This window comes from Trichosurus vulpecula, chromosome 4, assembly GCF_011100635.1.
Source record: "Trichosurus vulpecula isolate mTriVul1 chromosome 4, mTriVul1.pri, whole genome shotgun sequence".
NCBI lineage: Eukaryota > Metazoa > Chordata > Mammalia > Diprotodontia > Phalangeridae > Trichosurus > Trichosurus vulpecula.
Window position 1 is genome coordinate 391555111 of NC_050576.1, and position 27578 is coordinate 391582688.

At 40.1% G+C, this 27578-nt stretch overlaps 2 protein-coding genes across 2 annotated transcripts in view; both read right to left on the reverse strand.

Annotated features, from left to right (window-relative positions):
- Positions 1-1415: 1415 nt before the first annotated feature.
- LOC118847812 lies at positions 1416-6160 on the reverse strand. The gene has a single exon (XM_036756441.1). The coding sequence runs from the start codon at positions 6133-6135 to the stop codon at positions 1915-1917; it is 4221 nt and encodes a 1406-aa protein (XP_036612336.1). The 5' UTR covers positions 6136-6160; the 3' UTR covers positions 1416-1914.
- Positions 6161-24731: 18571 nt separating this feature from the next.
- The window catches only part of ADPRHL1 (ADP-ribosylhydrolase like 1), a 56413-nt gene continuing 53566 nt past the window's right edge, over positions 24732-27578 (reverse strand). Inside the window, exon 7 of the mRNA XM_036756442.1 lies at positions 24732-25666. Coding sequence (XP_036612337.1) covers positions 25509-25666 — 158 coding nt within the window. The 3' untranslated portion in view covers positions 24732-25508. The remainder of the gene's footprint in view (positions 25667-27578) is intronic.

Here is a 27578-nt window from a genome sequence, read left to right on the forward strand (position 1 = left end):
GTTGGAAAAGGGGAGAACTCACAAATGGAATGAAATCTGAAACCCTTGCCCACAGCCTGAGAGCAGCTCATTTGCATGAACTTTATACAGCCAGATTTGCTCTGTAACTTTCCAAAGCTTAGTGCCATTTAAAAGATTATGGGATTTTTTTTTAATTGGCTGCTTCAGGAGCCTGACCTTTGCTGAATAGATCAGACCTGCCAAAATCCTTGCTGTGGATAGTAATGAGTGCTAATTATTCACGAATCAAGTCCTTACTAACTGCCCTTAAAAAAGTTTTAATTAGCAAAAGTTTGTCTCTGCAAGAATACGTACAATTTAAAACAAAAGAAAGAAGCCTGAACATGCCCCCAGACAGTCTTTGCTATACAAATGCAGCATATTTAGAAAAATACAACTTTATAACTTCATTATAACTCAGTGTCTTGGGAAAGAATAGGAAACATCACATCATGAAGTCTTGGCACAGTTCAACCCAATGAACACTGAGACTGGGAAAATCACTTATGCTCAGAGGGATCATTCTCACCCACGGAGGAATTCACCTCCCCTTGGAAAGTGTCAGTGACATTTGAACATCTAGCTCGGTCCCAAACACTTGGGTGTTTTTTAAGGAAACACCAGCAAGATAAGACTTTCCAGTTCCTATCTCTAGTATTAAGTGACATCTTTTGCTTGACAGGACACAGAAGGAAATCTAGGGCAGAAGAGATAAATTGAAAGAACCCAGGAATATACATACGGACATGTAATTCCCTTCAGCCCTGAAGCTTTTAGTGGGAGTCCTTCTTTGCACAAATCCAAGTCTGTGCTTGCCAAAAGCATTTGGTGCAAACTGATCCCGGACAGCCACCATAGCTAATTAAAGCTCTCTACCTTTCTTTCATGACATGTGTGTTTGGATTTGGGGGTGGGAAAGGGGAGTGGCTGAAGTTGGACAATTTGGAGAAGATAACATGTGCATTCTTATCATTGGTTTCTATTTTTCCTCAAAGCTTCTTGGTTGGCACATTGCTTTGCTCCAGCACTTTGTGACAGACAGATCTGGGCACCTGCCAGTGACCATATTCCCTGGGATACCTGGCAAGGCAACTGGCTGCTTCCATAGTCTAAAGGTGGAGTTACTGAGGTAGTTCTGGAAGGATCTGTGCCTGCAACTTGTTTTGCAAAGGAAAGGGGAAAATGCCCTTAAAAACATAAACTCAGTCTTTAACTCATTCAAAAGGCAAGGAAGCATCTTGTGGTGATAGCTCCCTACCGGTACAGATAAAAATAAGAGGTCACCCTGCTTTACAACAGCAGAGACGGAAATAAAAATTCAACATCTTAATAATGAACATGATAAAAAAAAAGAAAGGAAGGAAGGAAAGAAGGAAGGAAAGAAGGAAGAAAGGAAGGAAAGAAGGAGGAAAGGAAGGAAAAAACAAAGGAAGGAAGGAAAAAAGGAAGGAAGGAAGGAAAAAAGGAAGGAAGAAAGGAAGGAAGGAAGAAAATTCCACCTCTTCCTGGACTGTGAATATTCCCATGGCTGGAAGGAATAAAATATGACTTTTCAGGATATTTCCCTGCCTCTGGGGATCATAGTTCCTAAATGCAAAACAAACATTCATTAAGTCCCTATTAGGTGCCTAAAGCACTTTAAAACTCTCCAGAAAAGGGTTTTTTTTCCCAGCCTCCCTTGATAAAACATTCCAATGTAAAGAGCACTCTCGATCACTAAGTTCTTCCAAGCTTCAATGCTTTCAACATACATTTCATGTAAAACAGAATGGGAAAGAAATACTTCACTAAATCCAACAATCCCATATGTGGAAGTCAGGCTGAGATCTTGCAATAGTTTAGAGGTGGTAAGAAAAAATCTGATAAAACAGTAATGGTGAACTGATACCATGATACACAAAGTGTTCATTTATCTTATTTAGGGAGCTTAAATGTATCATTTGCTCTAACAATCATCGGTTTAAATGATAAATCAAAGGAGGCTTGGTCACTAAAACTTTGAGCTTTGTATTTAGCAAATGATGCCAATCTAGCTTGTTTCTTGGGTTCTTTCGATTTGTCTCTTCTGCCCCAGATTTCCTTCTCTTCCTCAGGATTGCTTTCATACCTCTCTGGGTCACTGGATGACGAGATTTGAGACTCCCCAGAATCAGGGCATGGTGTTTTGCCTTTGACAGGAATAGAGTCAGATTTCTCTAAAAGTTCAGGGGAAGGTACACTGACCTTTTTTGTGATTTGTTGGGTGCCTTTTGACTTTGAGATAGTGTTTTCTTTCTTCCTAACATCACTCGCTGATGGCCTTTGAGATTCCTCCCTGCCTTTGAAAGTTTCTTTTCTATCTGTAGTATGATTCTTTTGAATCATGGGAGTGTTTTCTTTCTTCCTAACGTCACCCAATGATGGCCTTTGACATTTCTCACTGCTGTTGAAAGTATCTTTTTTATCTGTAGTATCACTAACGGTTTTCTCCAAGTCATCTTTTGTTTTCTTGTTCTTGGGTTGTAATTTCGAGACAGTTTTCATTTGTCCTACAGAAGTGCTGCTTAAAGGCTTCTCAGCATTCTTTGGAGGTACTGTCTGGCTCTTCTCTGCTTGGGCACCACCTTTCTGAACCAGACTATTTTCATGCTTTGCCACCTCATTTGGCAAATGTAACTGGCCCTTCTCTAAGTTTCGGCAGACATCCTTCATTCCGCCAGAAAGGTTTTCAGGTCCTACCAAATCATTTGATGATGGCATCTGATGCTTTTCAGCAATGCTGGAGGTAGCCTTTTGGCTTGTGGATTTGACTTCCTTCAGCCCAGAATCATTTGGTGGTGGCACCTGGGATATCCTTGGGTTACTCAAACTATTATTCTTTTGAATTGTGGGATGTCCCTGCCTCCCCACATTTTCCAGGGTTAGTTGGTACTCTTCACAATTGAACTTGGAGTTATCTTTGTCTGGAATCCCAGGTTCATGCTTTGTAAATGTATTGGACAAAGGTAACTGGTGCTTGTCTAGTTTATTTTTCCTTTTTTCAGCACTAACATTTACTTGTTTCACTCCCGCTTTCGATAATGGGGCTTGATAAGCGGCATCAAAGCTCTTCTCTGTGTCAATAGAAAGTCTTGCTGATTCAGTGTTGCTTTTCCCCTTTGCCAATTCATTAGAAGTTAACTGCTCCTTATCTAAACTATGACAAGTATTCTCTCTCGCACTGTTTTCTTGAATCATGGAATAATGGGATTTTGGAATTTGGTTCTTTTCAGTATCACTCAATAAAGTCCTTTCTACTCTTGGCCTGTTTTCCTGGGCTACAGTATAATCTGTTGTCATTTGTTTCTTTTCAGAATCACCCAAGACACGTTCTTTCATCGTTGCACTGTTCTCCTGTATCTTGGAATAACCCAACATTGGCATATGTCTCTTTTCAACATCACCCGAGGTATTCCTTTCCACCGAGGCACTGGTTTTGCTCCTTGCCATTTCATTTGAAGTAGATAATTGGTGTGTGTCAAGCTTATGATGTGTATTATCTTCCATAGAACCACTTTCAGGTATCAAAAGAGACTTTGGTGCTGAAATTTGGCACTTCCCATTGTCACTCAGGAGACTCCTTTCTGTTGTTGTACTATTTTCATGCTTTGCTGGTTCATTTGATGCCAATAGTTGGTGCCTTCCAGGTTTACGAGAGCAATTCTCTTCTACAAGATAATTTCCATGTGCCACAAAATAATTTGTTGATGCTTCTTTTTCCTTGTAGTTACTTAAGCTATTCATCTCTCCTGTAATATTATTTTCTGTGTTTGGGGTGTCACCTAGTGACAGCGCTGCCTGTTTCTTATAGTTCCCTACGGCCTTCTCCGTGGTGGCATCGTTGCTAGGTTGGGGCATGTCAGTTGATGAATTCCATTTGTACTTGCCAACAGCATGATTAATATTTCCTTTAGTTATGTTGAGGGCCTGAGCAGAGTCCTTTAATGAAGGCCCTTCAAATTCTTTTTGGTTACACAAGCTTTCCCTGCCCTTCTGAGCATGGTTCTCAGACTTCATCAAGTCACTGGATGGCACTGGATGCATACTAGTGTCGCATGTACTATTTCTCTCAACTGAGGTGCTATTTCTAAGCTCGGGCTTCTTGTTTGATTCAGGTAATTTGTGTTTCTCAGAGTTAAAATAAGTATTGCTCTTACTTCCAGGACTCACGAAATCATTCTGCAGAGCCATAGGGGATCTTTTAAAGACAGACTCGTTCTCCTCTCTGGCGTCATTTTCTTGAAGTTTCTGGGTCAGAATGGTAGCTGGGGGCTTATGGTTGAAATTAAACGCATCACTCAATGCTGTACCCATCGACTCTGCTTGTAGTTCTTGGATGTTTGGGTCATTTTGCTTGGAGGAAATAGAGAGTTGAATTGGATTTTTAACTAGATTGCTGGATATAACTGTGTCTTGGTCATCATTTTTGTATTCAGTAGGGAATAATTGTTGCTTATCTCTGAGCTTGTCCTTTCCCTCAGGCACACGTGGACGATTGCCTTCAAAACTGGAAGCACTTTGTTGAGTGGTAGAAAGGGGTGGCATTTTGTAAACAACTGGCATTTGAATTGTTACTTGTGGGGGGTCAATTGTAGACTGGATACTACGAGAAGCCTTGACAGCAGAAGAGCAAAATGATGGAATATTTTCTGATGCTTTCTGTTCTGTGAAACATTTTTGGGTTGCAAATAGGTTCTCTCTTTCTGAGTCTGGGGATATTATTTCTGGTTCCTCCTCAGAAGTAGAGATACTCATGGTAATTTCAGGAATTTCTCGTACTCCTACATCCTGGAGGCTATTCTGTGATCTATCCTGTCTAGAGGCACTGGGATGAGCTAAATTGACCCGTGGGCTGGCTTCCCATAAGCTCTCTGCTGTATTCTCTCCCCTCGATGCTAAAATCTTATCAGGTCCAGCTAATCCAGCAACCCTTTGCATGCATGGACTGTGTGGAGATATAATGGGAGGGCAGGCTAGAAGGCCTTTGTTTTCACATAAAGCAGAAGAGGAGCCTGTTATCGGAAGAAAACCAGGTCCAGCACCGTAGCCAGCTATTTTCGACTCCACCAGGTTCCCTTGATTAGCCATGACCTTGGGCATTGAATGTTGCATGTTTTCTAGCTGCCCTTTGTTCTCTCTGTCTAGTGGCATGTTTTCCGATATTTTAGTTTCATCAGGTTTAATAAGCTGGAGGCTGGAAGACTTGCTTGTTTCTCTCCTGGGAGCAGTCTGAGAATAAGACCGACTAATTTTAGTGCTGTGTGACATCCAGCTAAAAGGGTTGCTGATTACAGTGGCGAGGCTGAAAGCAGGCATGGGCTCGGCTGTGCAGGCCAAATGTTGAGCCAGTGGGGTCTTTATATTGGTGCTAGCCAGTGTGGCCAGACGTAGCACCCGGATTTCTGGCTTGTGCATCTTTTTCCTTTGCAAAATCTTTTTCTTCCTGTCCTCTTTACGCAGAAGCAACACATTTGCCTCTGAGCAAAGCGTACCACTTTGTTCGAACTTCTCCTTGAGTTTGGAAAAGACTGGGTTCTTTTTGCCGACAATCTTTGGCAAAACCCCAGTGGGTGCTCTCTGCTTCCTGACTGGAGGGTTCTCTCTCGCTTCTTTCTCTTTTGCTTCCTTCTCCTCGGCTGCCAGGAACATCTTCAGAATATTTTTCACTGTGCTCTTCCCCGTGGGGTTAATCCACCTGGATTTCTCAGCTGGCAATGACTTTTTGTTCTCTCCTGTGTTCTCTTTGGTTTTTTCTAGGAGCTTGTTAATGGTAGTGTTCACAAAGCTCCTGTTGGCTCCTTGTCTGTCCTTAAATATCAGTCTCCCTACCTCCCTTGTCTTTTTGATGTAGGGCTCACGGTTTGGATTCATGAACCTGGATTGTAGAATCTGGAACTTGGTGGGTCGCCTATGGCTGTTGGGATCCTGGGACTCTGGGTTACTATCTCTCTTGTTCTCTTTGCTTTCAGCCAATTTGGCCTTCTTAGGGGGCACCTGGGGAGATTCATCACCACGGTCTGTGATATAGAGCAGTAAGCTGCTAAGGACGGCAAACACTCCGGGATCAGAGGTCATTCGGTTCATCTTCTTTTTCAGCGCCACTGGATCAATTGGCATCTTATCAATGCAAACCTTGATATTTTTATTGCTGAAAAAGAAAAAACAAAAAAAAATTTCTATATGAATCTGTTTCATCTGTACTTTTCTGACCTATATTTCAAAAGAAAATATTGTATTTTATAGACTAATCCCATTTGAAAATGAAATGTTTTAAGAGATAGAATGCCAGGGTTCCTGGTAAAAATGGTATAGATGGCAATTAGGCAGTGACTTAAGATGCTTTAAATATCTCTATCTCATTTGAACCAAAAAAAAGAAAAAAGGCTGTAGGTAGCTGCTTGTAGGTACCATTTCTTCATTTTACAGATGAGGAAGCAGATGGATAGAAGTTAAATGACTTGCCCATAGTCATAAAACTAGTAAATTGGAGTAGAATTTGAGCCCAAATCTTCCTGACTCCCAGCGTGACATAGCACCACTTGTCTATGAACATGGAATTTCCCCATCAGGAGACAGGTACACGGTGAGCTCTAGTGAGTCATGGGTTTTGGAGTCAGAAGACTGGTGCTGGAGTCCCAACTTTGCTACTAGCTCATGACTTTGGGAAAGTGATGTCATTTCTCTGGCCTCAGTTTCCCCATCTGTAAAATGAGAAAAAAATTTGTACTTTCTACCTCATAGGTTTGTTATGAGGAAAGTGTTTGGTAAACCTTAAAAGTGTATATATATGTGTGTGTGTGTGTGTACGTATATAAAAACACATGTATATACATAAAATATACATGTGTTATGTACACATATATGTAAACATACATGTGCACACATACAAATATACACACATAAAATAGCACCTCATATATGCACACATATATCTGTATATATACACATCTATATATGTAAAAATATATATGAATACATATATTTATATATAAACATAGATATATATGTATATGTTACCCATGCTATTATCTGTGTATATTTATAAATATAAGCTATTATTGTTACAGTTAAGACTTGTCACTATGATTTAATCTAACAAGCATTTATTAAGTGTGCACTATGTATATATATATATATGTATATATATATATATATATCATCAAGAAATAAATAAGAAATACATCTTTCCCTCCCTACTCTTGCACTTGCTTCTCCTCCCCTTTTCTTCTCTCCCCTCCTATAAGCAGGGGACATGAGGCACTCACAAATAACTATATTACAAAATGGGCCTTATAAATCCATAAGAGAAGTACAAACATAGGAATAAGGGAAATGGTGGTGATAGAGGAGGTGACATTTGAACTAGTCTCGAAGGATGAGTAGGATTTCACTGGGCAGCGATGGAGGCAGGAAAATGGGGCATACCTGGCACAGGGAATCACATGATTCTCTTGACCAGAGAGAGGCAGGAAAGTCTGCAATTTGTCCAACATCAACAGTCTAGAGCAGAATCGTATAGAGTTGGGAAAAGTTGGGGCACCATTTAGTGGAGAGCCTTCAATGCCTGTCTAAGGAATCAGGGCTTTATTCAGTAGGTAATAGGGAGGCTTTCAAGGATGTTGAGCAAAGGTGTGACATGATCAGCCCTGTGCCTAAGAAGATTAATCTGGTAGCAGAGCAAGGGAAAAACCGAAGAGGGAGGTGAACTAACTCTAAAAGGAGGTGAAAAGACTAATTAAGAGGCAAATGCAGTAATACAGGCCAGTGGAAATGGGGGCTTACTATCAGAGCAGTAGTATTAGGAACAGGAGAGGACTGATGTGATAATAGAAAAAAGGGAATAGAATATGATCAAAAAAAAGTGGTAGTAGGGGAGGGGATAAAGGGAGAGGTATTTTAGTAGTAATTGCCATCAAAACTTGGCAGGTAATTGGATATAGGAGGCAAGAGTTTGTGATTTTAAGCAAGCCTCACAGCCTTTGTGGGCCTTGATTTCTTCATCTATTAAATTGGGATAATAATACCTGTCCAAGCAAGATAAGGTCGTGAAAATTACACAGAAAATCAATGTGAAATTGCTTTATAAAATAAATCAAAAGTGCTATGAGATTATAAGAAAAATGGTAATTACCTGAAAGCTTTGCATTGAAACTCCTTAATTCTGGAGGTGTAAATAAAATTAAATGAAAAAGAATCCTACAATGCTATCCAAATACAACACGAAGGTCATTAAGGGCTTATTGAATGACCACTCCTATATGTTTTCATGGGGATTTCTTTTGTGTATGGGCTGGGCAAGATGGCAGCTGAGATTCCTTCCAACTCTTAAATTCCATGATTTTGTGATTCTGTGATTGTAATATTTCTGGTGCTGGAAAGTGATAATCGCTTTTGGGTGATTAAGTTGTCGGTCAAAACCTAACATATATAAGAAATTTTTTAAAAAAATTAATCAATATAATCCTATCCTAAACTAGGAGTCTCCAAGGTTTTTTGAGGAAGAGCTACCTTTTTTTGGTTTCGAAGTCGCAAGATTTCCCGATACAGGAGGAGAGAGGATGTGACAAGTAAGTACCTGAGAAATTTTTGTGATTATTTAGGGGGTAGAGGAACAGGAAAAGAGTGAGAGAGGTGCGTGTGTGTGTGTGTGCGCGCGTGCGCTCGGAGGAAGAGTAGGAGTGAGTGATAGTGAATCCTTTGAGTGGACAGGGAGTGCTTGCTGCCTGGGAATTTTCAGTAAGCCTTAGAGAATAAGATTAGATTTTTATTGTTGTTCAGTCCTGTCTGACTCTTCATGACCCCTTTTGGGGTTTTCTTGGCAAAGATACTGGAGTGATTTGCCATTTCCTTCTCCAGCTCATTTTACTGATGAGGAAACTGAGGCAAACAAAGTTCAGTGATTTGCCCAGGGTCACACAGCAAATGAGTGTCTTGAGGCCAGCTTTGAACCTGGGAAGATGAGTCTTCTTGACTCCAGACCTGGCATTCTATCCACTGAGTCACCTAGGATTAGACCCCAAATTGGAAATGATAGCTAATTTATAGGCCTACCAGGCCATGCTTCAATACATACCATTATGTCATAGAGCTTCCCCTTGGATCAGTAAATTTTATTTTGCCTTATCCTTTTGGACATCCAGCGTGAGTCAGGGAGTCCCAGAGAACAATCCCTCACCCCAGTGAAATGAATGAATTCTTAATCAGAGAATTGAACATTTATGAAGTGACTCATTTCTAGTGTATTAATGTTCTCTTGGCTCCTTGGGAAATACAATGCAACTCCCCTAGCAGTTAGTTTACTCCCAAAGAGAGGTTTACTCAACCCCCCAGAATCCAGCCCTTTAAAAATCTCCAACAGGTGCAGCTTTAGAGAACTCTTTTAACTGGTATGAATCAGTTACTAAATAAAATGGTGAACTCACTGCAAAAGCCATAAAAGAGGAATGGAATAGCGATGGAGTGAGTGTACTGGGGTCTAAAAGCCGAAGGAAGCAGGCCAACAGGGGTAGCAGTCCAAATCAAGAGAGATCACCTTTCTAGCACGCGGAATATTGGGAAAATTGCTTCATAGTACTCAATACTGATGAAATGAATGGACTCTGGGTCACATGCCTGAGGAGCCTTCATCTTACTCTTTGGTGACCTCAGAGCTGGTAAATTGAGCTTGGTGAAGTCATCTCTACATCAGACAATGTTGGTGTGATTCATCAGCTACAGAGAATTCAATACTTTGGCTACCATACCAGACAGGCAACATGGGCATAATGGCATGACTTAGGAGAGAAAGCAGATTTTTAATTCCCACAGGCAAGCAGAAGATAGGGCATATTAACTGTGGGCACCTAGCTTAGAAGGGGCAGGCAGCCAGCCAGGTGGTGTAGTGGATAGAGTGTTGGACTTAGAATTAGGAGAACTGAACTGAACGAAGCAGGAGGAAAACAAATGAACCAGGCTCTTGAAGGATTTGAAGACTGGGATCGTGTGCCCTTCCCCAGACTTCTCTAACCTAGATTCTTGTTGTTGGGTTGCTTTTCAGTCATGCCTGACTCTTTGTGATCCCATTTAGGGTTTCCTGGCAAAGATACTGGAGTGGTTTGCCATTGCCTTCTCCAGCTCATTTTACACATTCTATAAGTTTCTAGGATAATCTGCCTTTGGTGCAACATAGGTCCCTTTGTCATAAGCTGTATTTTACAAGACCGTGGCACCTGTGCCACCCAGATCACTGGTAAAGCAAGAATAGTATTACATTCTCCCTTTTAATAGGGGCCAAAAAGTAAATGCAATTCAAGTCTAATAGAGACTTATTTTATATTGGATGTCCTATCACAGAGTGAGGTAACATGTTAATCCTGGAATAGAGTACTGCAAGATCCTTTTGGACTAAATAAACCTCACTTTCAGGAGAACTGTGGGCAAAGATAGCTCCTTAATAAGGTAATAAGAAGGATCTGGAAGGGAAGGAGGGAGGAAAGGAAGGGAATAGAGCATCTATTAGAAGCAGTTTGGTAGTGCAGTGGATAGAGCGTTGGGCCTGGAATCAAGAAGATATGAGTTAAAATCCGGCCTCAGACACTTAATAAATGTGTGATCCTGGGCTAGTCACTTAACCCTGCTCGCCTCAGTTTCCTCATCTGTAAAATGAGCTGGAGAAAGAAATGACAAACCACTCCTATATCTTTGCCAAGAAAACCCCAAATAAAGTCAGAAAGAACTGGACACAACGGAACCATAGCACCTACTGTGTTCCAAGCACTGTGATCTTCACAAGCCTGAAAGATAGATGCTGCTATTATCCCTATTTTACAGTTGGGGAAACTGAGGCAAAGAGGTTAAATGACTTGACCAGAGTCACATGACTAGTAACTATTTTGAGGCCGGTATTTGAACTTGGGTCTTTCTGACTCCACACCCAGCACTTTATCACCCAACTGCTAACTGCTTCAAATCAAAAGGGCTGAATCACATTCTGCTTCCTCCTTTCTCTTAACCCCCCACAATTTTTGTATGGGAGACGTCAGGTTAGCATGGCCATCCAAAGCTGTCCTTGGGAAAGAAGTTAAAAAGCCTGAGACTGTGAAAGTCCCTGTGCAACTTCCTGCTTTGCCTTGGTGGTGAAGATGGGGAAAGGAGAGGAGGAGAGATGTACGGTCTGATCAAATGTGTATATAAATGAACCTCCTGTGTTTTTTTATTTTTTTAAACCATCGGCTGGTAGATCCATCTCCTTCTACCCTACTGGTTGAAAAGGGGAGAGGAGGGAAAAATTTGGGTCCCAGGGTGATCAATCACTTTGCTTCCCCCATTCTAGGGAAGATTTTGATTATAAGGACTAATTAACTACCCTGCCTACCCTTGGAACGGCTTACTAAGTGTTGAAATTACTATAAAATTTCATGAATGATATGACAGTAGATAGTTTCATGCAAGAGGTCGAGTTAATCAGGGCTATATAGCGACATTGTGATCACCATAAACTGCCTGACCTTCTTCTAAAAAAAATTTCCCTTGGAAAATCTAATTCCCTATAGAATATTTTTTTCTAGGTCATCCCATATTAACTGCAATCTAACTATGAGCATGCCCAAATGGTGAATAGGCCCAGCTGTTAAGATAGTTGAATTGGCTTCTGAATCAGCCACCATAAAATGAGTGTCAGGCTAATCATAGACCTTATATCATAGAAGTTTAGGGCTAGAAGTTAGTTCTAGTTCAAACCACTCATTTCCTAGGATGAGGAAACTGGAAACCGAGAGAGTTGCTCAAGATCACACAGTTGTCTATGCGTACGCTGTCTATGGGGATGTTTTCCAACTTCCAACCCAATGCACCTGATGGATAAATAAATATATTTGCAAAAAGGCCTAGGCAGGCATTCTGTTATTTTACAGATGGAAAAACTGAGAATAATCTTGCCCTGAGCTGCATATAATAAGGTGGAAAACCATGCTCAATATCCCCTTGGGAGCCTCCCAAGTTGTCACTTTGTCTACATAGTGCATATGCCTCTCTCCTTGTGAAGTGTGAGCCTGCATGCATATGCTGATCCAGTTATTTCAGTCACCTTAAGGAAGGACTTTTCAAGTTGAGTCTTTAAGATGACTGAAAAAACCAGCCTGACAATCTGCAAAACTGATGTATTTTGGTTGTCTTAACACATTGAAAATCAGTGCCCTTTCTTCTCCTCCTTTTGGAGCATTTGGAGTCATTGCTCCAGATGACCACATGGGAAGTTGTAGGACTCTGGGATGGCCATCAGGAATGGAGACTGAGCATACTCCGAAAGGGTTTTTCTTCATATAGTTTCAAGAGTTAAGATAGTGGATAGAGTGCCAGGCCTGGAGTCAGGAAGACCCATCATCCTGAATTCAAATCTGGCCTCAGACACTTACTAGCTGTGTGACCCTGGGTAAGTCACTTAACCCTGTTTGCCTCAGTTTCCTCATCTGTAAAATGAGCTAGAGAAGGAAATGGCAAACCAGTATCTCTGCCAAGAAAACTTCAAACAGGGTTGGACACAATTGAAAATGACTGAACAACAAAAATCTAAATGTATATAACATTGTATTATGTTATAATGGATTTCTATTACATTTAGACTTTTTAAAAGAAAGTTAGAATTGAATCAAGACAACGCTATCATAGAAACAATTTAGTGTTCATCACTCCAAGGGGGTGAAAATGAGTAAATAAATGACATTGTTCATTGGCTTTGAGCTCCATTTTGTTGGGTAAGTATATAATAAATAGTTTTGTTCAATTTAATTCAACAGTACATGGGTCTCATGGTTTTAAATGATTTTGGAATTATTTCAGAATTATATCACCCCAGCCCTTCCCCTCTAACAAAACATTTTTTGCCCACTGAGAAGGTCAGACGCTTTTTAATCAAGATTGACAGGACAGTAATAGGACATGAGGCCAGAGCTATGATGTTCACTCAGGGCAGTTGAAGTCTTGCCAAGGTGATCTCACCCACAAAGTAGCAGCATGATGTATTTGCAAAAAGGTAGGATAAAGTCCCTGGACCAATATGAGGAGTGGAATTCGTCATCTCTTCCAATAGACCATCTGTGTTTAGTGATTCTAACCCTCAGGAAGTTTTTCCTTTATTTTGACCTGGACAACAATCCTACCCAGTCCTCCAAACTTCTGCATCATAAGCTTATTTTTTTTCTTTTTTGCTCCGTCTTCTACTCTGCCTTGCCCTCTACCCTTCTGCTGTCCTTATTATACTATACTGTGCTCAGAACATCATAGATTCTCAATAAATGTTTGTTTACTTACCAGCTTAATGAGGCTGCAAAAAAGCTAGTCACACACATATATAACCTATGTCAAATTGCCTGCTTTCTCAATGGACAGTGGGAGGGGAGGGAGGGAGAGAATTTAGAACTCAAAATTTGAAGAAAGAATGTTAAAAGTGTTTTTTACATGCAATTAGGAAAAATAAAATATTAAGTTTATTTTTTAAAAAGCTTGTCATCGCCTTCTATGCCAAAAGGAATAAAGACTGGTCTTAAGATGCTTGGTCTTCTCCGTGTATCATTTTAGTTCCCTAAAGGATTGATTCTCAGGAGTCTAAAGAGTTCCTTACTTTTCTTTCTTGTTCAGCCCCTTTCTCCGTATTGTAAAAGCCATACTAAAATCACTAACTTGCTGGCTCAGGGCTCGGCAGAGATTTGAAATCTAACTTAAGCCTGTTCATGCTCTTTCTTAGGAACTCGGAAGAGTCGTTGCTCACCTGCATCAGACAATGCTCTCTCTGCTCTCCGGAGAACAGAAATGGAATCTATTTCTTTTAGGTGGCCGAGATAAACAATAGGTGTGCTAAACTTGCCACATTTAGTTGTCTCGGTGTGTTTGACTGGCAGGTAAGGTCAAGACATTGGAAAACATAAGGAGACCACAGAAATGTGCACCATAGACCTTTCTCTGGTCAAAATATAACAATGCCATGAAAAATCAGAGAATCACTAGCATTGATGTGGGATGCCACTTCACTATTTATTTAATCTTGCATATATTCTCTTTGACATCTGTCCTGAAGACCTGGTTTGGAGTTGCAGATCTGATTTGACCTCTCTGAGATTCAATTTTCTCATCAGTGTAATGGGAATAAAAACATGTGCTACCCACCTCGCAGGGTAGTTGTGAGAATGGATTCTTATAAAACTTAAAAGACGGCATAAATATGAGCAATTTTTATTATTCAATTAATTTCCAATAGGAGAGACTTAAACAGTTTGTGGAATATCAAGGTCTCAGCCTCGGTAGCTCCTTTATCCTTTTAACTATTTATAAGTATCTTTTCCAAAGAAGAAATAGTGACGGGATCATAGGCTTACAGCTGGAAGCAGGAGGGTGTGCTGGTAAATGTTTAACAACCAGCTCTGAGAAAAAAAAACGCATGAAGGACACAATTTTCAGTTTAATCTGCATTATTAACATTTTTTCCATCACTTTCTTAAGGTCTTTGGTGGAGGGAAATTATAAAGCAAGAAAAGAATATACTTTTTCTGTTATTGTTTATACTGAAGAGAGGCTATATTGGTTTCTACTGACTTATACACTTTCTGAAATAATTCATTAAAATGCCAGTGTCTACATTTTCTAGTATCTATAAGCTGATATGCAGCTTCCATGAATATCGTGATAAATGCCATGAATTGGTCAGTAATTGGAGACTGGACCTGACTGTCCCACCAAAGGCTGTCTCTGGTCAGCCTTGCCTATGCCAGAAATGTAGAGGCCACTCACCATACCACTATTGAAATGGGGATTGTTACAGAAGCTTTGACCTGCTCCATTTCTGACCTTCACCTGAGTTAATTCTTGCCTCCTTAGGCAACCTGGTGGCACCCCGGCTTCTGGGGACTTGCCATATTGGTGGTGGGCTTGCTGGATGGGTGCTGGACACTGGATGGGCTTTAGACCTACTGTAGCTCAGAATTCTAGAGTTCAAGAGTTCACCTTCACAGGTAACAGGGACTATAAGTATGTTCACTGCTGCCCCACAATTGATAAATAATTTGTATGTTCTGCTAGTTGTATTTCGCCTCTTCCCTTTCCACCTACCCCACAAAAACTAGAGTCTCTTTATCCACAAGAAATACTTAGAGTTCTCATTTTGCTCTGAATCACAAACTATAATAGACCTTAGGGGAGATTTCCTTTTCTTTTTTGTCTGTGGGCTATAATTTCACTTTAAATTTCTAAGTAAGACTTATAAAATTTGTTTTTTAAAAATAATCTTAAAAAGTAATTGAATCCAAAATATGTTAACTCCTATATAAACCACCACCAAAAGTTTAGATCCCCGAAGCCCTACAAGAAGGTGGTGAGGCAGATGGGACCACCACCCTCTCATAGAGCTATAGTCTCATCCCTTCCTAGCTTGGAATCCCTGCTTTTAGGGTCACTAATGAGTTGGAGAACTCACTTAGCATCACGAAAATCTAGATGTGACAGGAACAAATATTTTCTAGGAATTAGCTTATCAGATTGTCTTGAGGATACCAAAATACCATCTCAAGATGCAAGGAGATAGAACACAGACAGGTAAGTTCAAAGGAGGAAGGGAGCTGTATGTGTGGGAAACCCCAGTTGTGGAACTGACTCTAGCTAAATTAAAAGGAAAGGAAAGTCTCTGTCACTGCCCACTCCAACCTTTGCTCTCATCTGCTGCCCTAAAACTTGATGTGTTTTGTTTGCCAAAAGTATTTGTATTTTAATGGAGTAAGGAGGAGAGACCGTCAAAAAGTCTTTGAAGATTAAATAAATGATCAGCTAATGAGGTATTTACCCCACTGTGGCAGACAGAGGAGATAGAGGTTCTTGCCCTGGCCATTTCTTGGAGACAACCTTCTGCTCCATCTTTGTACAAGGCAGAATCTGTCTTATTGTCCCAATGGAACATTTGAGAGGCACTCAAGGCACACTTCTTGGACTTCAGCTAAGATACTGAACTCAATGATTTTTTCTCATTTTTTATTTTTTTGGTGGTGGGTTCATTTGATGATGGGCTAAAATACTCCACACTTAGTTCCAGGCTTAGATTAACTGGGGTGTTTACTCCTTGGAAAATTTCTACTGGCCTTCTAAAGAGTGAAACTTGATACCTTAAATGTTCTTTTAAACAATAACCAAAAAAACCAAAAACAAATCTACCTCAAAGTCCAGGTTTAAAAAACACCTTTTTTTTAGTGGAGGACCTCCAATCCACATCTCCTAAATTACTGTTATAAAAACTTTAGATTTAAATTTTCTGTTTGCTTATTCTTTTTATTCCCCCTGTAACCTTGTACCACACCTTTCCTGTGATGGTTTCAACACTCTATAAAAGTCTTGCCTCTGACACATACTTTCTCCATGACCCTTTCACCAGGAATTCCCTATACTAGTTAAAATCACAGACCTGGACCATAAAAATCTGATAATAGACTTTTCCTCCCTCTTATATATGAAGAAAATTAAGAAAGAAGAAGACAAAATAATTTCCTTAAAGCCAACAGAAGGCTAAGAGCCCCAGTTTCTGGTGTTAAACCATCTACTGTCACATCATCCACAAAATTTTAAAGTTGGAAGGACACCTAAAAATAATCTAGTTCAGTCTCATAATTTTACAGATAAGGAAATTAAGGAGTAGAGAAACATAAAATGAGTTGTGTGAGGTCAAACAGCTTGTGGATGGCAGGAGCAGAACTAGAATCCAGGCCAAGTCTCTTTTCATTCTAGGTAACTAGAATAACTAGGTAACTAGAAAACAGATTTTTTTCAAAACAAAAGAGGAACACTTTTTTTTTTTTGGCCTGAGGAAACCTGGCTAAGAATGTCTTTCCTCATCTTCTCAGTGATCAAAGATCATCATCTTTGTCTTATCTTTGTATCATTGTGCCTGTTACATAGGTGCCTAATTAACTGTATATGCTATGTATGCTAATAACTATGCATACTATTACTACTGTTGTGCACTGTTGTTAAGTATGAGGAGAGGGAGACAAGACAAGGTAGTTTTATGGTAGAAAAAAACAGGATGATTCTTTGACAAGCAGAAAATACTTGAACCTTTCTCTCTTTTTCTCCCCCCTACTCCCTTTCCCTTCTCCCTCTTTATCTCTCTCTCCCTCTCCCTCTCTCTCTCCCTCCTTCTCTCTCTTCCTTTCCCCCCCTCCCTCCCTCCCTCCCCCCCCTCTCTCCCTCTCTCTCTCTCTCTCTCCCTCTCCCTCTCTCTCTCTCTCTCAGAAATATTATAGGACCATGTCTAGAGCTGGAAAGAGATATCTAGTTCAACCACTTCGTTTTAGAAGTTAAGCGACTTGCCCAAGGTCATATGTATATTAAGCATCAGAAGCAAACTTTGAATTCATGTTCTTTTCCTCCAGTGCCTGTGTATGTTCCACTTTGCCACAATCACAAAAGGCAGATATTTAAGGTTGGATGAACCTCTCATGACTTCTCAAAGGAATAAAAAGGGAGGGTGGGAGGTCCATTGAGTGCACAGTCAAACTTTCATAGTTTTTTAAGATGCCTTCCAGCTGCCAGACTTCACAAATTCATTGTGTGACTGTAGCCAAGGATGCAACCAAATTTAAGGTCTCTTTCTGAGACTTTAAATCTGGGGCTGAGACTTTAAGTATTAGGATATTCACCCGAGTAAGAGGCTGTTACTGAATATATAAACTTCCCAGAAAATGGTGGCCTCTAAGAAGATTGCCCAGAGTCCATTAGTGAGCAGAGCACAGCTGTCAGGCAGTCTCACTGGCAGAGATTTTAAATGAGACTCAGGAGATGTGGACTGCTTGCCACACAGAGGTAGTCCTTATTAGTTATGTTTATGGACACTTTTGGGGAGGAGTGGTTATAGACTGTCTTTTCATTTAGAAGACGATAGTTCAAATCCAGCCTCAGATACTGGCTGCATGACCCTGGGCAAGTCACTTAATCCTGCTTGCCTCAGTTTCCTCAGCTGTAAAGTGAGCTGCAGAAGGCAATGGCAAACCACTCCAGTATCTTTGTCAAGAAAACCCCAAATGGGGTTGTGAAGAGTTGGAAATGACTGAAATGACTAAATAGCAACAAAAATTCTTTTAAAAAATACTTAGCACATTCAAAAATGAGAAAAATAAAGACTTGTGTGTTAAATAGGGATGGGGACTGGACCTGTGATTTCAATGATTATAGGGACTTCTTGAATGAGGAAACACCCTCTACCAATGCAGGCAGATGCCTCCTTTGTCATTTTTGGTCTTAGAGAGTGCCTGGTAAGAGGTTAAGGGATTTGCTCGGGGTCACATTGCCAGTATGTGTCTTAGGTCTTCCTTGATTCAATGCTGCTTCTCTGGATCTAAATACTGCTCAGAAGTGGAGAGGATGATCATTAATTAACTAGACCTAGGCTTAACCTGGGATTCATGAACTTTAAAAAAATAACTTTTGGGGATAACTTTTTCAAGATAATTGGTTTCATTTATAACCCTACATATTTTATTTTATGCATTTACAAACTTTCTTCTGAGAAGAAATCCAGAGGCTTTACCAGACTGCCAAACTAGTCCACGTCATCAGAAAGGTTAAGAACCCCAGCTATAAAGACTGTAGAGTGTATAGGGAAAAGAGTTGGAATGGCAGAAATCACTCTGGTAGGGAAATATGTACAGGGGTGGATATCCGTTCTCATCTAATGGACTTGTGTCACACTCAGTAATATCACCTAGATACTGTGAAAACTAATCAGTTAACCATGTTCTCCCAAAAACACTTTACCAGCACCAGTACAAATGACGTTCAGGGTAATTAAAAGGATGGCCTGTGGCTTCCAGATAGGACATACAGTTTAGTATGACACATGAACTGATAAAAGCCCCGTGTGTTTACTTTGAAAAGTGAGCCTCAGAAACCTGATGTTTTATAGCGAACATCGTGTGTTCAGAGGCTGCCTAAGCCCTTTTCCTGTATTAGTGGTGGAGACGTGATCCTTCCTTTATAGATAAGAGCAGAAGTCATCTCAAGAGTAGCTAGATTATTTCAGGAAGATGACTTTAAAAGCTGTAACACTACCTCATTCAGCACTTTTAGGATAATGAGAGAGTAACAGAAGACTTTGTTTTCACGGCTATGCCTGGAAATGGTGTTTTTCTAGCCTCCGTGAATCATTTCGCCACCTCTCTGAAAGAAATCCTTATAAGTGTCCACTTTGACCAACAGAGAAATTGAAGCATGAAAAAAAAATTTCCAGTCAGAGCCATTGACTAGCAATTTCTGCACTCGGGTCACAAAATGTATCATCAAGTTTACTTTTTAAAACAGTCAATTGAGCATTGAGGGGTGTGTGTGTGTGTATGTGTGTGTGTGTGTGTGTGTGTGTGTGTGTGTTGAGGGGTGGGACGAGAAGGAACATTAGAACATGACCTCAATGGGTGGACACAAGCAGAGCCAAGATCAACAGGGGTGGAATTCCTGCTGGGGAAGAAAGGCTGCTGTTTAGTAGGTTCTTATTTTAATTAATTATTCTTAATAACCAGTTACTGTCATGGACAGCCTGTATCAGATTGCTTACCATCTCAAGGGGGGGAGGAGGGGAAGGAGGGAGAGAATTCAGAACTCAAAATTTTAAAAAATATTAAAAATTGTTTTTACATGTAATTGGGGGAAAATAAAATATTATTTAAAAATAACATGGTGCTAAGATCAGGTGTTCCTAGGTTGCTGTAAGGGCTTTCAGTGTCCTCTAAATTTTACTACCTTGAGAAAAAGTGCTGGTTGCATCGCCCTAGTTATGGCACAGTTTCTGGTCGATAAACATCTCTCCACACAATAGCAGAAGTAAAATTAAGAGTTTCTATCTCCCAACTGGCAACTTTGTGTTCTAGCCATCTTTCTACAACCACAAAACAAAACAGTAACACAGTTTTGATAAGAAGGCAGAACAGAGGGATGATCTGGGCAGAAATCTCAAAGGTCCTACATCGTCATGAATAGTCAATACATGAGGCCACATTTGAACTCAGGTCTTCCCTGACTCCAGCCCAGTACTCTAACCACTGCACCACCTAACTGTCCCCAAGGGGCAACTAGCAGGGAGCATTTCTGTACTACAGTGAAAAGCAAATGATGGATCTAAATCCAAAGAGATTAGGGACAGACCCTCATTCAATAGACCTGAGTTCTAGTATTGGCTTTTTCTTTATATGAGCTTATGAAATGATCCCATTTTATAGATAGGATAATAGAGGCACAAGAAGTTATGGATTTATCCAAGACCATTCAGCTAGGATGCATCACAGTTGAGACTTAAATTCAAGTCCTCTGATTAGACAAATGGTGGTATTTCTACTTCACCATATTGCTTCAAACCCTCCTAGATCTCAGTTTTTTCATTTGTGAAGCAGGGGTGATATATACATATATATATATATACACATACATACATATATGCATTATATATGTGTATGTATATATGTATGTATTTCTTTTGGAGGGAGGGGTGGTCCAGATCTGTTAATTCTTGTGTGTAAGAAACTTCCATCATGGGAATTCTCTCCACAGATGCAGATGGGCAACTAATTAATTATTTGTAATCTTAGAGAGCCACCTGTGCCTCTATGAGGTCAAGTGGCTTGTCATTGGTCACCCAGCTAAAATGTATCTGAAGTAAGGGCTAAACTCTGATCTCTCTTACTCCAAGGCCATCAGCCCTCTATCCACTAAACCTAGCTGCTACATCTCAGGGATGAACTAGCCTTTAATACTAATAATTATGTTGTAAATATGAAAACCTGGACTTTCTCTTGTATTCTTTTCACCTGTTAGATTCTTACCCATCCTTTAAAGACTATTTCAAATACTACCCTTTCTAATAAAGACTTCTCTTATCTTTCATCAGGCAGTAATTGTCTTTTTTCCCTCTAGTCTCACATACCATGTTGTTTTGCATTCCTCTAATGCATTTATCATGTATTAGTATGTACTATAATTATTTGTACATACCTTATCAGTCTCCTAAACTGTAAATCTCTATGAGGGGCAGGAACCAATCCTTATCTAAACTGCATTTCTCCCAGCATCTAATGCAATGTTTTGTACACAGAAGGTGCCTAATAACTATTTGCTGGTTGGAACTAAATGGAAAGTATTTAAAAAAAAAGTTGTATCTAATTTAAATTTAAAATTTCCCAAGAGATAGGGAAATTTAAAAAATTTTCAATCCAATGTCCAAATTCTCCAAAGAATATCATAATACAAAAATGATACTATAAAAATACAGACACAGTGCAAATACTATAGAAGTAAATTCGAAATTTTGCCTCCGAGGTAACGTTTGCATGGCGAAATATGGGAGATGGCAAAGATAGCATGGAACCACTGGCCCAGGAGAATTGGAAGCAGCTTTTTTGCACGAGTGACACTGTGTTACTTCTAGAACCTTAATCCTCTCATGGTAGGACCGTGGTAGGGGGTAAAGATCCCCCTACCCTATATCCCCCTATATCCACCTTGCCAATTGTCACAGTTAGTTGTTTCTCAGTCTGCCCTAACATCCAGCTTCAGGATTCACACCCTCATTTCCTGTTCCAGTATGAAATTAAACCCTGAATGCAACATTTCTTGTCATTGAAAGTGGGAGGAGAGGCCAGGTACCTTAAGATGCACTTTCGTTTTTGCAGTGGCAAACCATATAGTCTTCAACCTGTCCCTGAATTTCTCTTATTTCTCAATTGTAAGAAACCACAGCAACATAAGGTGTTCAGGTGTGGTGAGTTCATTCATAAACTAACTTTAGCACTTTGACATTCTTGGTGGAGAGACTTATGTCATTCATTACTATATCATTGAGGGAATTGTCATGGTGGGGGTGGGGGGGGAATAGCTAGAGAAAATAGCACATTAAAGCAAAAACAAGAGTTTTGTGGGTTTTTTTCAAAAAAATGCTCTTGAGACAATTAGGTGGTACACTAGATAGAGCATTGGGCCTGGAGTCAGGAAGACCTGAGTTCAAATCTGGCTTCAGACATTTACTAGCTTGTGTGGCCTTAGGCAAGTCACTTAACCTCTGTCTGCCTCAGTTTCCACAACTGTAAAATGAAGATAATAATAGCACCTCCCTCACAGGGTTGTTGTGAGGATCAAACAAGATATATTTGTAAAGTGCTTCACAGTGACTGGCACATATTAGGCACTTAAAAATATTATATATTCATATTATTATGACGATGATACTCTGGATAACTACTAACACTTTAGAATGTTATAGTGAGGCTGGTCTTCCTTTTTCAAATGTCCTTTCACCCTTCATGCTGTTTGTTCTAATTCTGCATTTCATAGGATCAGGAAATGGAAGGGTCCTTAGAGGGTACCCCTCTAAGTGTACCCCTTTCAGATCGTCTGTGAAGTCAAAACTATTTTCATAATAATACTAAGCAGAATTAATTTCAAATATGATAAATATTGGTAGATATAACCCACATAAGAAAAAGCTCTTTTTTTCAGAGCATAAAGAGATCCTGAGACCAAAAAGTTTGAAAACTGCTGGCCTTACCCAACCCCATGATTTTATAGAGAACATGGAAGTCAAAGGGAGGGAAGTAGCTTGTCCAACCTCACAAAAGCAGCAAGTAGAAGAACTGGGATTTGAGCACCTTGGTCCTTCAACTCCAAATTCAGTGCTCCTCTCACTGCCCAACTCTGTCCGTATTATTATAGGATAATGAGATGGAAGAAACATTTTTCACATTCAGTTTATAATTAGGGAAATTATCTGGCCCACCTGAACTATTAAGTTCAAGATTCAAAGACTTTAGCAAGAGCTAAAGTGTCCAAAATTGAAAGCCAATTGCTAATGGCAATTTTAGTTCAGCTGATTTCCATTTGCTTAAGGCCTATCTTTGCATCACATAATTGCATAAAGAAAAAAATCTATTTAGCTAGCACCAGATGATCAAATATATCATTTTCAAATCCTGAGCAAAAATACATTTTATAAATCTAGAATATGTTTCTCCTTATTTTATTTTTTTTGTCCTGTACTTGTGATTTCATAGACTAAGGAACTCCCAGCAAAGAACTTCCTTTACCAGTGCAGATTGGCACCTTCTCCAAAATTTATAATCAGGATATATGTATGGAACTCCCAGGACAGAAGCTTCTCCCATGGATGCTGATAGGCAACATGCCTAGGTCTTTTAATCTTAGAGAGCTGCTTTGGACACTTACAGGTTAAGAGAACTGCCTAGGGTCACAGAGCCAACATGTGTCAGAACTGAGATCCTCTTGACTCCGAGGTCAGCTCTCTATTCATTATATTATGTTGCTTCTCGGACATTTCTATTTAACCTAACTTAATTACGCTTCTGGTAAAAGGTATTTTTGATGAAGTTTTTACTCAAAGTAAGTACAGTATATTAACCCTAGTTTCTCTTTTGTCATTATCGATAATACTAAAGCTTTTTTCTCCTGAATTCTCTTGACTGTAAAGCCATGCCAGTATTTGGGAACATTATTGCCAATTATTTGAAAGCATAAAATGCAAAACCCCTTTGGTTCAATGGTTTGAAGACTTCAGCAGACATTATCTTTTCCCTGAAAAAGGAAAAGTAGCACAACCCACAAATTCCTGTTCCCACTCCATATACCTCAAGCCATTTTTGGCTTCCCATTTGAAATTAACCTCATGGTTACTCATGCATAATGAAGTAAGAAACTTAGGAGATAAAAGAAAAAGCAGTGAGTTTGAATGATCTCAAGCAGTGACTCATAACCTGGGTCTGCAAAGTTGTTTTAAAAATACTTTTATAACTGTATTTCAAAGTGGTTTTCTTTGGCAGCCCCATATAATTTGTGCTTTTAAAAATATTCTGAAAAGGGGCCCATAGGTGTCACCAGGCTACCAAAAGGGTTCATAATGCAAAATTGCTTAAAAAGAACCCCTGATTTAAAATACAATTGATTGCTTGAACTCAAATGTCAGGACGCTCAGTTAGCTGCAGCTTTTGACTCCCACATTTCTACAGGTGATTTTGACCCCCTCCATGATACAAATGGTGTCTACTGATACAAAACAAAACCCAAAGGGAAAAAATATGAGTAAAGGGCACTTCTTCTCCCAAGAAAACAATCGTATACACAGAGATATTTAGCATCTATGTATGATTAACTTGTGGTGTTAGACTGGAAGCTGTTTGGAAGTAGGAATCATCCCAAGAGTACCTTGGGTGCTCAATGAATGGATTAACCAGCATGTTCTGCTCCTTCCATATGTTAGCGGGAGAGGTACTAGCCTGAGCTGTATACACACATCACAGCTCTAGGTTTCCATTCCATGGAATGTCCTGTGGACCATATTCTGTGGGGCAAGGCCTTTCAAATGCATACACAGAGTACATGAAAAGGAACAAGGAAGTATCTAGCCAAGCTGCAAAGGGAAAGGGGTGCCAAAGCATGTGTAGCGTTAAACACGAAACTGTCTTTTGCTTGTTTTATTCACACCAGATGCTACTTTTTTTTCCTTTTAAGTTGTCCAGAGCGCAGTTATTTTTAACGAGGGAGCAACTGCTTTCTTTTTTGGGTCTCTCAGAAAGAGAAATCTCAGTCACGGGGAAGAGATAACTTCCGGATCAGTGAGCCTGAACAGGGAAAGCTGCAGAAGGCCTAGACTGCAGATTGTCATGCTGACCTCATCACACGTGACAAGCCCAGACCAAGGAAGAAGAGAATGATGTTTGTGAGCAACACGAGAGCCGTTTATTTCTTAGTTTGCTTGGGAAGTTGCTTAAAAAAGAGTTTGTTCTAGAAGATCTAGTGTGATTAAAAACACAGGCTGGAAATGTTAAACACAGTGTCATTTGGCTGCATCCTGAGTGCACAAAATTACGAAATTTTTTCCCCCATCATAGAAACATCTCCAGCAATAACACAGAAGCATCATCACACCAAGAAGGAATTGATATTTTATCAATAAATCTTTGGAGAGCATTCAATTTGCTTGTGTGCAATTCATAAAAAGGCAAATCTAAATGGGCAAAGCCAATGGTGGTGATGGAAGAAATTTACAATCTACAGGAGACATTTCTGAGGATAGCCATTGACGTTAGCTTTGTCAAAATAACAGAGCAGAGAGCATTAGTTTTGCAGTACGAGTAAAATACACAGTTGTCCGGGAGATGATTGGTTTCTTTGGAGGCTGGAGTGGGGGCAAATTATGTATAATTGCCACAATAAAATGGGTTTGGATCAGCTAATTTAAAAGAAGAATATTCTCACAGGACAAAAATGTATTTCACACAGCAATTAGGATGTTGGAAAATCCTTGAAATTGGGCTGTGGGGTCGTGCTTGCCTGTGGCCAATTATGAGTGGACCTCTTTGCTAGTTGAAAACTGCACACATACACTATTATGTAAATAAAAAGCTCATTTAGCCTGCACTGTGAAAACTAAGGGGTTACCCATAGGACTTGGTAAGTCTCTACAGAAGGGGAAAGTGGCAGAAACTGCTTTACTTTTCTTCTGTGGATATGCGGTAAAGTGCTTCGCCCAAATTCTCAAGCTTCTCTCTGTGTTCCAGGTCCTGGTACAAGCCTTTGGGAATATTGTTCAGGCCGTAGAGCAGGCCGTATATACATCCGGCAATAGACCCAGTAGCTGCACTCTCACCTGAAACAGGAAACAAGAGAGTGTTTAGCCGTAGAGAATCCCAGGAAACAGATCTGGCAATCAATTACTCAACAAACATTTGTTAAGCACTTACTATGTGTCGGTTACTGTATTAGGTGGAGAGAATATATAGGCTAAAATGAGAGAGTCTCTGCCTCTTGAGGAAGACCAAATGTGCCCAGATAGGTATAAACAAAATAAATAAATATAAATTTTAAGGGAAGACATTACCCACTGCAGGGCAGCTAGGTAGCTCAGTGGATAGAGCATTAGGCCTCGAGTCAGGAAGGCCTGAGTTCAAATCTGACCTCGGACACTTGGTAGCTGTGTGGCCCTGGGCAAGTCACTTAAGCTCTGTTTGCCTTTATCCATTGAAGAGGGATATGGCAAACCACTCCCATATCTTTGCCAAGAAAACCCCATGGAGAGTATGGTCCTTGGGTTAAAGAAGAGCTGGATACAACAGAATGTCTGAACCACAAATTAGCCACTGGGGGTATCAGGAAAGACTAACTTGCAATGGAAAGGATCTCCCAACTTGAAGCCTTTGATATGGGTTCCTCTCGGCTTGGTAGATTACCAAATAGATTTACACCACAGGGCGGTCCTTTGCCAGGATTGAGAAATAGGCAATGTTTAGCCACCCTTTTTCTAGCCCTACCCTATTCACCTTCAGATGCCCAGTGCCCTCACCTCATCAATACATGCTCCCCATATCGGATCTGCTAACAAATTTTTTTAACCACAATTTTTTTTTTGTGGGGGAGAAAAAGGCAATAGGGTTAAGTGACTTGCCCAGGGTCACACAGCTAGTAAGTGTTGGAGGGCAGATTTGATCTCAGGTCCTTCGGACTTCAGGGTCTGCTAACAATCTTTGACAGTTTAGTGTATCTTGAAGGCGGTGCATTTCTTCTTCAAGGGAAATTTTCATTTATATTTTGATCTTAAACTGTGGAGTGTCTTGTTAAAGGAATCACTGTGAGTGGGTGGGTCCTGTTACAGCAGGTGTGTGATGGCGCACCAACACATTTGCCCTAAGAGTAATATTAGAGGTGTGGGAGCAGGCTGAGTTAAACCAGCGATTGTATTGTGTTTCCTTCTTGAAAATAAAGTCTTCTTTCAGGCTCTCCAAGCTCCTTTGGATGCCATCTGGCAATTTTTGCCATATTTGGGAATGTGCCAAATTTAGCCTCTCATTCCCGTATCTCTTTTCCCTTTCCATCTCCTCTGACTACTGTCAACACCTCCTTCTGATCATCCTCCACTTGAACCACTGCAGGCTCCTTCTGTTCTCCAGCTAAATTTCTCTGCTGGATAACTAGGGAGACATACCTACTGAGATTATCCACTTTTTCTATTCCTATAAAAATACCCTCCAATCTCAAAATCGTTCACCACCTCAGCTTCCTCTCTTTCAATTTTCTTACAAAATAATTCCTCTGTGACTAATTTTTCCTGATCACATTTTCCCCTTGCCCCAGTCTCCTTCCTACACTTCATCCATCTGTCCTCACTCTGCTCGCCATAGCTCCTTTCACCTGCTTATTGATATATGGCAAATGGTCATAGTGGGGAGAGTGTTAGAACTGTGATCAGGAAGACAAGGGGTTAACTCCTGCTCCTGACACTTACTAGTTGTGAGGTCCTGGACAAATAATTTAACCTCTCTGAACCTCATTTTCCTCATCTTTAAAACAGACTAATAATAGTATATAATTCACAGGGATGTTTGCAAATTGTAAAGTGATATATAAAGGTCAGCCCTTTTGATTTACTGACCCCTTCCAACACTTGGGTTGGCCATAACTCTTCATAGAACTCCTCCTTTCCCCTTTCTTCCTCCTTCTCCTTTCTCTTGTCCTCTTTTCTCCTCCCCTCTTTCAAAAAAGTCCTGACAACCCGCCTCTATCAA